The sequence below is a fragment of the Oryctolagus cuniculus genome, chromosome 9 (assembly GCF_051225735.1).
Source record: "Oryctolagus cuniculus isolate XC-2025 breed Fujian yellow rabbit chromosome 9, ASM5122573v1, whole genome shotgun sequence".
Taxonomy (NCBI): domain Eukaryota; kingdom Metazoa; phylum Chordata; class Mammalia; order Lagomorpha; family Leporidae; genus Oryctolagus; species Oryctolagus cuniculus.
Genome location: NC_142875.1, coordinates 61,808,555 through 61,821,924, shown reverse-complemented (window position 1 = coordinate 61,821,924; position 13,370 = coordinate 61,808,555). Strand labels below are relative to the sequence as shown.

At 45.6% G+C, this 13,370-nt stretch overlaps 1 protein-coding gene across 1 annotated transcript in view; it reads right to left on the bottom strand.

Moving 5' to 3' along the window:
- The window catches only part of TNFSF11 (TNF superfamily member 11), a 33,415-nt gene extending 31,304 nt beyond the window's left edge, over window positions 1–2,111 (bottom strand). Inside the window, exon 1 of the mRNA XM_002712966.6 lies at window positions 1,701–2,111. Coding sequence (XP_002713012.1) covers window positions 1,701–1,934 — 234 coding nt within the window. The 5' untranslated portion in view covers window positions 1,935–2,111. The remainder of the gene's footprint in view (window positions 1–1,700) is intronic.
- Between the last annotated feature and the right edge of the window lie 11,259 nt (window positions 2,112–13,370).

The window sequence follows — 13,370 nt, the reverse complement described above, 5'->3', positions numbered from 1 at the left end:
TTAAAAAAGAGAACTTGTTCATTGTCCTACTGTGTTCAATGCTGAATGTTCACAGTGTTCACTATTACTGTCATGAAAATGTATTCACAAGGTGTTAGATAAAATGCTGAGAACTACTGCATATTTAGTCCCTATATGACTGCAGCCCTCTTGTTTGACTAAGGATTTTAAGGTTTTTGTTGAGGCTCCTTCCTTCCTGGGTACCAGGCACACAGTAGGTGGATATCGTGTGTTGAATAAGTGACTCTTGACTCGTATTTCATACTATTGAATCTTGCTCACAACACACACACTCAGTACACAAGCTGATGAAGAGCCAAATGCTGGATGAGAAAAAGGATAAACCATTCACTCTTGACTACAACATACTCCAGAGAAAGAAAAGCATTTACTTTCATAGAGATTAGCATAATCTGTGCTACACAAAAAACACACCAAAGTCGAGAATGAATGATTTATCCTTTCATCTTAGGGAAAAAAATTTCTCATCATGTAAAAATTATTGTTATAATACATAAACATACATTTCCTGCAGTATCGATCAAAGTATTTCTACTTTAGTAGATAACCACATTATCTCCATAAAATGCAAACCAGTGGATAATGAATGGTTAACGAAAAGCCACTGTTAAAAGTAATGGAGTTGAGGATGCTGGCCCATGTCAAAAGTCCATACAATGAACACAATGCCATGTTTTCATGCATCCAACTTAGTTTAGTAATCACCTTTGAATCTGAAACCAATGAAGTCCAAACCCAACTTTCTTTTCCCATAAAAAAAATGCACAGTCAGCCCCCCACTTCCTCTGAGAAAGAGTTCACAGCACCAGACAAGAATATTTGAATGAATCCAACCAACTGCACTGCAATTTCCAAGAAAACACAAGACATAAACCACCAGAAAGCATAGTATTACAAATGTGCCCCTTCCTTTCCACTCTCCCCCTGCAGTTCCGAGCCGCCTTGCACAGCCTCTTCGTCTGTTCAAAGGCTGGGTATTTCCTAGATTGTAGCGGAGCCCTACTCACCGCACACACCTTGCTTCCTTCCTCCGCCCACCTCCCCGGCAAGCACGTGGGGCCGTCCCACTTCGCCGCCAGCGAGTGGTGTGCCACGGGTCAGCGCGGCGGCATGGTCCCTGTGCCGAGACTGGGCGTCCCTGGTCGCGCTGTGTCCCCCCCTGGCAACCCGGGCATCGCCACCGGGTATCCCAGCGCCTCCTGGCACCGCGCACACTTCCAGCCCTGTGTCCCCAGCACAACGGCAAATTGGCCCACCCGGGACCCGAAGTCCCCCAGGCGGTGGGCAGAAAGGGAAAGGGGTCGGTGCCAAAGTGGAGGAGCTGGATTTTTTTTTCCTCCTAGGGGACCTAAGTTGGTTGGGTCTTAACTCCAAGTGAGAAATGGACGGCAGGAGAAAACGTGCCTTCTCCAGCAGAGGTGAGCGAGCGGCCAATGCTGTTTCCAGGGGGGAAATTCAAACCCCAGGAGCCCAGCCTCCGCGCTCAGAGAGCAGGGCCGAGCGTGCGGGGCAGCCCCGAGCTGGCTAGTCCCCAGGCCCGCGCTCTCGCTCTCTCGGAGTCATTTCCCCTCTTGCATAGGCAAGCTCTGAGGAGCCGTGGCCAGCGGCCAGGCCGGTTGTCCCCAAATGCAGGAGGCGCGCGGTGTGCGCAGGCACCCGGGGGGAGGGAAGCCACTCACCTGCGCTCGGAAGTAGAGGAACAGGGCGACGCTGCAGACCACCTGGCCCAACCCCAGCCCCAGGAGCGCCACGAACATGGAGCGGGAAGCGGCGGGCGGCTGGGGCGGCGGGGGCGACGCGGGCGGCGGCGGCGGGGCGTGCAGGGGGCCCTCGTGCGGGGCGCCGGAGCCGCCGCTGCCCATCTCCTCGGAGCCGCGCAGGTACTTGGTGTAGTCTCGGCTGGCGCGGCGCATGGCGCTCAGCCCGCTCGCTCGGGCGCTCCCTCCCTTTCCCGTCCGCTCGCGGCCAACTCCAAAGACAGCGGAGGGGCCAGGCGGGAGCCTGGACGTGGGGCGCTCGCTCGCTAGCTCGCTCGCTCGGAGCCCGGCGGTGGCTCCTGGGGCGCGCGGGCCAGCGGGCAGGGCGCCCGGCAACCCCAACTCTTATAAAAAGCGCTTCGAGAGGGCCGGCCTCGGGAGCCAATCAGCCCGGGGCGAGGCTGCCTCTTCCACTCCCACCTTCCTTCCTCTCCCCCTCTTGCACTGTCAGCCTCCTCCCCATCAGGGCCCTCCGAGGGGGAGGCTGTGGGTTGCTCCAGGGGTTCCAGGCTCCGCTGGGTCATCCCAGGCTGCCTTTCTGCAGAGCCCAAAGGTGGGCTGCGGGCGAAGCAAAGGGGATCTTGGGCAAGGCTGAAGAGTTCCATGGGCGCGTTCCTTGGGGGCAGTGCATATGTCTGAGCTCAGTTTTCTCCTTTGGATTTAGGTTAGACTTGGTGACCTCTGAATACCCTTCCTATTCTTGTCCCCTACCCCCATCCCCAACTCAGCAAAGATCATCCTCAGGGATCTTAAAGGTTCGGCCTCTATCACGTTCCAAATGTTGCTTCCCGAAGTATTTTGGAAGGCTTAGAAAATTTCAGAACTGTCTTCCCAGCTGCGTGCTTCTGCATCATCAAAGTAGCTTTAAGCGTGGCTGCTTTGAATGCAGCAAAAGAGAGCTTACAGACATCAACTCACTTAAAATGAAGATGGTGATGCAGAGAAAAAGGATACAGGGATGTGCAACAAGCAAGCCCTAGAAAGACACACACACACACACACACAGAGAGAGAGAGAGAGAGAGAGGGAGAGAGAGAGAGAGAGATCCAGCTTCTATCCACTAGTTCACTCCCCAAATGCCCCAACAGCTAGGGCTGGACCAGGCTGATGCCAGGAGCCCAGAACTCACTGAGGGTCTCCCACATGCATGGCAGGGACCCAAGTACTTAAGTCATCACCTGCTGCCTCCTGGGGTGTGCATTATCTGGAAACTGGAATTGGGAGCAGAGCTGGGACTTGAACCCAGGCACTCTGATATGGGATGCCAGTGTCTCAAATGGTATCTTAACCTCTGTGCCTAATATCTATCTTTGTGTAAGAGACATCTTAGGGGCCAGCGCTGTGGTGCACTAGGTTAATCCTCCACCTGTGGGTGCCAGCATCCCATATGGATGCTGGTTCTGGTCTCGGCTGCTCCTCTTCCAATCCAGCTCTATGCTATGGCCTGGGAAAGCAGTGGAAGATGGCTCAAGTACTTGGGCCCCTGCACCCACGTGGGAGACTGGAAGAAGCTCCTGGCTTCAGATCAGCGCAGCTCCGGCTGTTGCAGTTATCTGGGGGAGTGAACTAGCAGTGGGAAAACCTTTCTCTCTGTCTCTCCCTCTCACTGTCTGTAACTCTACCTCTCAAATAAATAAATAATTTTTTTTAAAAGAGACATCTTATATAAAGCTGATGAGAGGGGCTGGTGCTGTGGCAAAACAGGTAAAGCTGCTGCCTGCATTGCCGGCATCCCATATCGGCTCCAGTTCGAGTCCCAGCTGCTGTACTACTGATCCACCTCTCTGCTATGGCCTGGGATAGCAGTAGATGATGGCCCAAGTCCTTGGGCCCCTGCACCCCCGTGGGAGACCCATAAGAAGCTCCGGGCTCCGGATCAGCGTAGCTCCGGCCATTGCAGCCATCTGGGGAGTGAACCAGCAGATAGAAGACCTCTCTTTCTCTCTCTGCCTCTGCCTCTCTGTAACTCTGCCTTTCAAAAAAAAAACTGATGAGAGAGGTAAATATTACTTCCATTGCTGAAGAAAACTTTCTAGTGTTTTGTAAATGCCTGTTTGTGAACTGTGCACCTTGGTAAGAATGAGAATATTAACAAAGCTCACAAATTCTGATGCCTCTTCAGAGGGAAAGAGAGGAGGTGCTGGCCACTTAAACATCTATAAAGCTTACACCGTTTTCACTTTTTTATTAATACTGTTTTGTTTCAAATATTTCTTTGCTCAGTTCTCCAATAGGCACTTTGATAGCGTTTATCACAAATGATACATTTCTGACTTGTTAAAGCGTGTCTTCTACATGGAATACTTCAGCCTCAATACATGTTGAAGAGTGACCAGAGTCCACTTTTTTAGATTTAATCATTTACTTGAAAGAGTTACAGGGAGAGGTAGAGACAGAGAAAGAGAGGTCTTCCATCCACTGGTTCTCTCCCCAAAATGGCCACAATGGCCGGAGCTGGGCTGATCTGAAGCCAGGAGCCAGGAGCTTCTTCCAGGTCTCCCACGTGGTGCAGGGGCCCAAGGACTTGGGCCATCTTCTACTGCTTTCCCAGGCACATTAGCAGGGAGCGGGATCGGAAGCGGAGCAGCCAGGACTTGAACCAGTGCCCAGATGGGATGCCGGCACTGCAGGTGGTGGCTTTACCTGCTGTGCCACAGCGCCAGCCCCATCAGTGAGTTTTAATGCAATGATGTCATGATGCTTTGTCTTATACTTTTTTTAATTCCTTTTCATCTTGATTCTCAGATTACAAGATCTCTCAAATCTCTGAATCACGCTCAGGTATACTAGACCCAGAGCATCATATTACATTCCTGTGACCCCCTCACATGACATCCCTGTCACTTGGCAGGTATTTTCTTCTGGTAGTCATAAGATGGCATCCCATTGTGTGAGGACTTCAATAGGCTGCATTAGAAACTTCACTAGCAGTCCACTTGCTACTCCTTCAAAGGTAACAGATCTTTTTCACCTATTTATTTGTCAGTATTCCACACTGCAATTAATATGTAAGCCCTAAACATTCAAGAGCTCTTTATGTGTTATACACTTCTATAACATTCACCATTTCCTAGAATGCTGCCTGGTACAATAGGTACACAGTAAATATTTGTTAAATAAAAGATGAGTGAAGATGGGCAGGCATTTGGTGCAGTGGTTAAGACGCCACTTGCAGAGCTGGCTGGGTGATGTAGCAGGAAAAGCTGCCGTCTACAGTGCCAGCATCCCATGTGGATGCTGGTTCGAGTACTGGCTGCTCCACTTCTGATCCAGCTCTCTGTTATAGCCTGGGAAAGCAGAAGATAGCCTAGGTCCTTGGGTCCCCACACTCACCTGGGAGACCTAGAAGAAGCTCCATGCTCCTGGCTTTGGATCGGCCCAGCTCTGTCCATTGCAGCCATCTAGGGAATGAATAGGCAGATGGAAGACCTCTCTCTGCCCTTGCTTCTGTAACTCTGCCTTTCAAAAGAAAAACAAAACAAAACAAAAAAAACTTTAGGCTGGTGCCGCGGCTCAATAGGCTAATCCTCCACCTAGCGGGGCTGGCACACCGGGTTCTAGTCCTGGTCGGGGCACCAGATTCTGTCCCGGTTGCCCCTCTTCCAGTCCAACTCTCTGCTGTGGCCCGGGAGTGCAGTGGAGGATGGCCCAAGTGCTTGGGCCCTGCACCCACATGGGAGACCAGGAGAAGCACCTGGCTCCTGCCATCGGATCAGCGCGGTGCGCTGGCCGCAGCACACCAGCCGCAGCGGCCATTGGAGGGTGAACCAACGGCAATGGAAGACCTTTCTCTCTGTCTCTCTCTCTCTCACTGTCCACTCTGCCTGTCAAAAATAAAATAAAATAAAAAACCTTTAAAAATAAATAAATAAATGTTTAAAAAGATGTCACTTGCAATGTCCAATTTTCATGTCAGAGTGCCCTGGAGTCCTGACTCCACTTCTGATCCCGCTTCCTGCTAATGTGCACCTTGGGAGGTAGCAGGTGATGACTCAAGTGTTTTGATACCTGCAATCTACATGGGAGACCTGGATTGAGTTCCAGGCTCCTGCTTCCTGCTTGGTTCAGCCTGAGCTGTTGCAAGCCTTTGCAGAGAGAACCAGCAGATAGAAAATCTATTTGTGTGTCTCTGTTTCTCTCTTTGTGTCTCTGTCTCTCAAATTAAATAAAAATAAATAAAAATAAAATTGTCTTTAAAAACCAATGAGTGAAGGAATCTCAAAGTTTCTGCCACTCTCTCAATCTAAGCCACACTATTTCTCATCTGAATTAATCACATCTTGTATCTGATCCCACCAACTCCAGTTTTGTTTGTCCCCTGCACAGGTCCAGGTCCATACACATTGATTTCCTTTTGAAAGCAAAATTATGGGAAACAGGTGTTTGGCCTAGCAGTTAAGATGCTGCTTGAGACTGGAGGCTGAGGTTTGAGTACCTGCTCTAGTTCCTGACTCCAGCTCCCTGCTAATAAAGGGATAGCTCAAGTGATTGGGTTCCTGTCACTCATGTAAAGAGATCTGGATCGAGTTCATGGCTCTTGAGTCCAGTCCTGGCCACTGCAGGCATTTGCAGGATGAACCAGATATCTATCTATCTCCCTCCCACCGTCTCTCCCTCCCTCTCGAATAAATTAAAAAAAAATTAAATCTTTTTAAAAGCAAAAATATGTAAGAGGGCTGCATAAAGTTTGTGGAAAAATGGAATTAAAAGTGCAAAAAATTTTTGAACTCCATGCATGGCTTTTTCATAATATACATTTTCCATGAACATTTTAAAGCTACCTCCTATATCATTCCCGTATTCAAAACTCCTTGCATGGTCTCTAAGTGCAGTCTACAAATGGTGCTGCACAAGTTGGCTAGAGGGTGCCCTTTTTACATCAGCTTCAAGTTCAGCCTTTTGCTGGGTTGTGTTTCCTACTCGCTCTGCTCTCCCCGCTCAGACATCACCCCTCCCGACGTCCTGTGTGACCCCACTAACCCATGAGGGTGCTCTAGTATCATCCTCCCTCAGCACCCTTAACATCTCCCGCTGGCACTCATGCCTTCAGTCTTTACTCTTCAGATAGACTGGGGAGGATCCATGCTGTGCCAACCCTGAGCTGGATCCCAGGAACATGGCAATCAAAGTCGAACACATGTCTTACACTGTAGTGCGAAAAACCTCCAGAGCAGATCATCACACAAATAATTAAAACTTGGTATTTCACAGGCTAAGTGCAACACAATGAGAACCTTATAACAATATAACCTTATAACAAAAGTGGGACATAAACCAATTTGAGGAGTCAGGTTTTTAGATAATAATAAAAGATAATGATTCAACTCATCCCATTGTAGCAGCCACCCAAAGAGAAAGTAGCCAAGGGCTTGTCTTAAGTGGAGGGTGATTATGTTATTATAGTAATTTATTTAATATGTTTTACCAATTGCATATATCTCTCATTGACCATGAGTTCATTTATATGTTATATTAATACAACAATTAACCTAATTAATTATCAAAATCATAAAACAATTAAGTCAAAATAAACTCGTAAACTAATAGGTATTCAGTGCTGCCAAGATCCAGGTATCTGAAGATTCAAAGCTTGAATCAACACGCAACTCTAAACATGGTGATTAGATCACCATTTCCCAAACTCTGTTTCCTGATACCTTGATGTATTAAGACAAGACTTTTCCGGACTCAAGTGACAATTTATTGGTCCATGTTGTTGATAAATGTAAGGTCAGATCTAGACTTTGGCTAAATACAGGTCTGATTCAAATGCCTCTCCCTTGAGCCAGGGAATTAAGTTAACCCACTGTGAACTTTGTGGGCTGAAAGGAGGGGGAAGGGAGTTTTCAAAGGAAAATTACTCAAGCACAGATACACAAAAGATAAAGAATTTATGTTGTGCTGCTGGGCACAGACAATGAATAGTTGCCTTTCTGCTGTAATTCTGCTAGATCAGCAATTTTTAAAGTATTGGCCTCAGGAGGACCCCTTTATTCTTAAAAGTTGGACGGCTGGTGCTGTGGCTCACTTGGCTAATCCTCTGCCTGTGGCGCCGGTACTTCGGGTTCTAGTCTCGGTTGGGGCACCAGATTCTGTCCCGGTTGCTCCTCTTCCAGTCCAGCTCTCTGCTGTGGCCCAGGAAGGCAGTGGAGGATGGCCCAAGTGCTTGGGCCCTGCACCTGCATGGGAGACCAGGAGGAAGTACCTGGCTCCTGGCTTCGGATCAGCGCAGCACGCCAGCCGTAGCAGCCATTTGGGGAGTGAACCAACGGAAGGAAGACCTTTCTCTCTGTCTCTCTCTCTCACTGTCTAACTCTGCCTGTCCCCCCGCCCACCAAAAAAAAAAAGTTAATGAGGACTTGGGCTCGTATTGTGGCATAGCAGGTAAAGCGTGCCACCTGCGATGCCTGCATGCCATATAGGCACTGGTTTGTGTCCCGGCTGCTCCACTTCCAATCCAGCTCCCTGCTAATGGCCTGGATGGAAAAAGCAGCAGCAGATGGCCCAAGTCTTTGATCCCCTGCCACCCATGTAGGAGACCCAGATGAAGCTCCTGGATTCAGCCAGTCCCCACATTAGGCATGATGGTCATCTGGGGAGTGAACCAGAGAATGGAAGATCTCTCTGTCTCTCTCTTTCTCTCTCTTTCTCTCTGTAATTCTTTCAAATAAATAAATCTTTTTTTAAAAAAAAGTTAATGAGGACTCCTGAAAGCTTTCATTTTATGAGACAGCTATAAATATTTGACATAATAGAAATCTCAACTGAAAAAATGTTAACATATGATCATGTTAACATAATTTTATTTTTAAAAACTATATTTCAAAAAAAAGTGGGAAGAACAGTGGCACTGCTTGACATTTTTTCAAGTTTCTTTGCTCTCTGACTTAATAGATGCTCAGGTCCACTTTGACACTTACTTCCTTACAATGTTGTACATGGAGCAGCCTCTGGACAATGATACTCTACACTGCCGAGAGAATGAGAGTGAAACAGGAAATTAGGCCTCACCATTGTTATGGAAGGCTTTTACAACTGTGGAATTCCTGAAGGGAGTACACAGTTGCAAGATTCTCTGACCACACTCAGAAAAATCCAGCCATCCAGCCTGTCTCGCTTGCTGCCAAACAGTCCTATGCAACACTGATAAGGTTCAGATCAAGGCTCAGCCTCCACTTACGTTATCTTAGAAGATATCATCTTAAACAATACTGGTTGTTTTTGGATTAATGCCGATCTTATCAGTGGTGTTAATGTACAAATGTACATGGTGAATCTCCATCCAGACAGGGGATTTGGTGTTTAGAGTTTTCCAAATATTTTTAATCATTTTGGGGAGAGGAGCCTCACATATCAAAGGATTAAGCAGCAAGATTTGGTTAAAAACTGGGTGAGACACCTGTAAGACATGAATGGACAATACAACATAAGGGGCCAAGGTATCCATAAATAGTTGGTAGCCAGGGGAACATATAGGGACAAAGGGCAGCAAGAGGACAAACAAGGGACAGGTCCATGAGAAATGTAGAAAAACAAATTGTAGGAAAGCATTCAAAATCTACTCTAAGGCATGGCACTGGCCATAACAAACATTTCCACAGACATGCAGTCTTCTTATTTTTATTTTTATTTGACAGGTAGAGTTATAGACAGTAAGAGAGACACAGAGAAAGGTCTTCCTTTCGTTGGGTCACCCCCCAAATGGCCTCTACGGCTGGCACTGCACACCAATACAAAGCCAGGAACCAGGTGTTTCTTCCTGGTCTTCCATGCGGGTGCAGGGGCCCAAGCACTTGAGCCATCCTCTACTGACCTCCTGGGCCACAGCAGAGAGCTGGACTGGAAGAAGAGCAACCGGGACTAGAACCTGGCGCCCATATGGGATGCTGGTGCCACAGGCAAAGGATTAACCAAGTGAGCCATGGTGCCGGCCTGTCAGACATGCAGTCTTGCTAGAGCTTCATGAACCTTGTCAGCCCCAGCAGCCCATCAGATTACTGCCACGTTGCTTAATACAGCTTCTGTCGTCTTGTCTGTCCCGTGTTTCGTGATTTCCTTGTTCCTCCAACCTCACCACGTTCTGACCCAGCAATAGACAACTCCTTCAACCCTCCCATTTCTTTCCTCTACAACTTTGGTCATCAGGGTCTTCTGTCATGGTGGCTCTTTGACTTTTATTCTGAATTACCGGCTTATCTTTGATGGTTCAGTTAAGGCTCTTGGTCCTTATGAAGCTTTTCTGGGACCCCTTCCTAGGCTGAGCATTGCTTTGATTCTTTACATCATAAGGCACCCAGCAATCACAGCTCTGAAGCTTCATTTGATTGTCTTTAACTTCCTTCTCTGTCTCATCTAGCACTCTAAGTGCTTTGACAGTAGTCTCTATCTTTGTATGCCTACTCCCTTAACAAATCACTTAATGAATGTTTATGAGATGAACAAATTAAAGAGTAGCATGTACACATTTTTCTGGCATTCCTATTACAGAGGGCTGGACTGAGGAGAAGACAAAATGTTAAGGAGGAAAGTAACAAAGTGTCCAAATAATGTCACTCTGTGAAAATGTTATGGTCTCTCTGAAGTAGGAAAACATGCAGCAAACTTGAGAGCATAATATGCTTAGATAGTAAAGAGAGATACATAGATGCATTTTAATCTCTTTACCCTTTTAAAACACTGGGGACCTCAAAAAGTTTTTTTAATGTGCATTATAGCTGTTAATATTTAACATATCGGAACTTCAAATGGAAATTTCTTACTCACTTGAGGTAACAACATATTTTGTGAACAATGATTACGTTTTCAAAAACTAGAATATTAGTGAAAAGGGTTGCATTGATTGCTTTGCAAATTCCTATCATAGGAGATAACTCTATTCTCATATCTGCTTCTGTACTCAATATGTTGTGATACATTATTTTTCTTGAAGTGCTTGATGAAAATATAGTCTCACATAAATATATAGTTTAAAAAGGGAGGCATATTTTAATTGCTTTTCCAAATAATCATAGACTTCTGCTTTCCTAATACACCAAATATCACCAGTGTTGTTTCTTACCTATGAATCTAAAACCACCAGTGATATCTTCTGACTGTTATAATGATATCTATGACTCTTCCAATTGATCATTTATCCAGGGATGATTTTGTAACAACAAGCATTTGGTCATTTGAAAATATTTGTTCAGAGTGTTCCACAGAACATACAAGTGTTGACACAATACATTCTACAATATCAAGAATCTCCATTCACAAATGTCACCATTGAGTCCATTAGCAAAGTCTCCAGTGTTGGAAAACTAAGTTCACAGCGGCAGAAGTTTTCCAAAATGTTCATTTTTCTATGACAGCTTGAGTTCTATCATTGGCAACCAACGCTGTCCATTTTTTTTCTTAAATGGATAGCAGCATTTTGTTAATTTTCCAGGCAATATCTGCCCCCCACAAACCCAAGTCTGAGAAGCACAGATCTTCCGTTTCTTACTCTGCTCACAAGTCCACTGCAGAGACCACATGGGTGCTTTCCCTCATGACAGCTTCTTATTCAGTTACATGCAGAGATGTCCTCTTGGCAAAATTCCCATTTTGCACTCCCCCCACTGATATTTTTTAAATATATTCAAATGTCAAGAGGTCATAAACAATGATTTTTACTATGTCATCAAGGACATTCTTAAATGAAATGCTTTTTTAAAAACTTTTATGTAATAAATATAAATTTCCAAAGTACAACTTTTGGATTATTTTTCCCCCATAACCTCCCTCCTACTCACAACCATCCCATCTCCCACTCCCTCTCCCATCCCTTTCACATCAAGATTCATTTTCAATTATCTTTATATACAGAAGATCAATTTAGTACATACTAAGTAAAGATTTCAACAGTTTGCACCCACACAGAAACACAAAGTATAAAGTACTATTTGAGTACTAGTTATACCGTTAATTCACATAGTACAACACATTGAGGACAGAGATCCTACATGGGGAGTAAGTGCACAGTGACTCCTGTTGTTGATTTTAACAACTGACACTCTTATGACGTCAGTGATCACCGGAGGCTCTTGTCATGAGTTGCCAAGGCTATGGAAGCCTCTTGAGTTTTCCAACTCTGATGTTATTTAGACAAGGTCATAGTCAAAGTGGAAGTTCTCTTCCCCCTTCAGAGAAAGGTACCTGCTTCTTTGATGGCCCATTCTTTCCACTGGGATCTCACTCACAGAGATCTTTCATTTAGGTTTTTGTTTTTGTTTTTGTTTTTTTGTTTTGTTTTGTTTTGTTTTGGCTTTCCATGCCTAAAATACTCTCATGGGCTTTTTAGCCAGATCCGATTGCCTTAAAGGCTGATTCTGAGGCCAGAGTGCTGTTTAGGACATCTGCCATTCTAGGAGTCTGCTGTGTATCCTGCTTCCCATGTTGGATCGTTCTCTCCTTTTTAATTCCATCAGTTAGTATTAGCAGATACTAGTCTTGTTTATGTGATCCCTTTGACTCTTAATCCTATCATTATGATCAATTATGAACTGAAACTGATCACTTTGACTAGTGAGATGGCATTGGTACATTCCACTTTGATGGGATTGAATTGGAACCCCTTGGCATGTTTCTAACTCTCCCATCAGGGGTAAGTCCAATTGAGCATGTGCTGAACTGTGCATCTCCTCCCTCTCTTATTCCCACTCTTATATTTAACAGGGATCACTTTTCAGTTAAATTAAACACCTAAGAATAATTGTGTGTTAATGAAATGCTTTTTAAACTAGGAAGTGTGTAGTAGTGAAGAAAATGATGACTACAAAGGGAGTTTTCAAGTCAACTGTCCTTGATTTGTTCTATGGCTTTGACATTTTACCCATTGGAGCAAATGTCCACATGGTAACAAACAAACAAACAAAAAAGGTAAATCAAAGTCTTCAGATTACTCTAAAGATAGCTTCAGTCTAAAGATAGCTTCAGTCTTGGGAGTCTCCTGAATGGATCCCAAGGAATTCACGGGTCTATGGGCCACACTTTGAGAACCATTAATACTCAGTCAAAAGGAGGTCGTGGAGTCATTAAAATCTGGGAACCATCAAGCAAGGAGAAAAGAAATTGGCAGATGGAAAGGAGCCATGTTAGGGTTCAGAAACACTGGGCAATGGGCCACTGCCGAGGACCTCTGTCCATGCCCAGCCCCACATTCTTCAGCAGCCAGTTTATCTCTCACTGCCTGAGACCTCATGACTGCCTCTCACCTGGCCAGCTGATACAGGGACTACTGGCCCAGTCTTCTCAAGCACTTCTCATGCCGCTTTCAATTGCCTGCTCAGGTTTATCACATCCCCTATGTCAACAATCAGGGCAGCACAAGGATGGAGGTCACTATTCAGACCCTAGCTTCAATCTGAGTCAACCAAGTCACGTCTTTTACAATATCATGCTTCCAGCTAAGCTTTCATCTGAAGAAATCTTTCTGTGACCAAAATCAAGGTGCACTCAAAGAAGCATACCATCTCCAGCAACAACAAAATTAAAAACAGGTTTAGAAAAGGAAGTCACTATCAGCTGTTAAGTATGGAAGTGACATTGGATGGACAATCTAAATATATCACT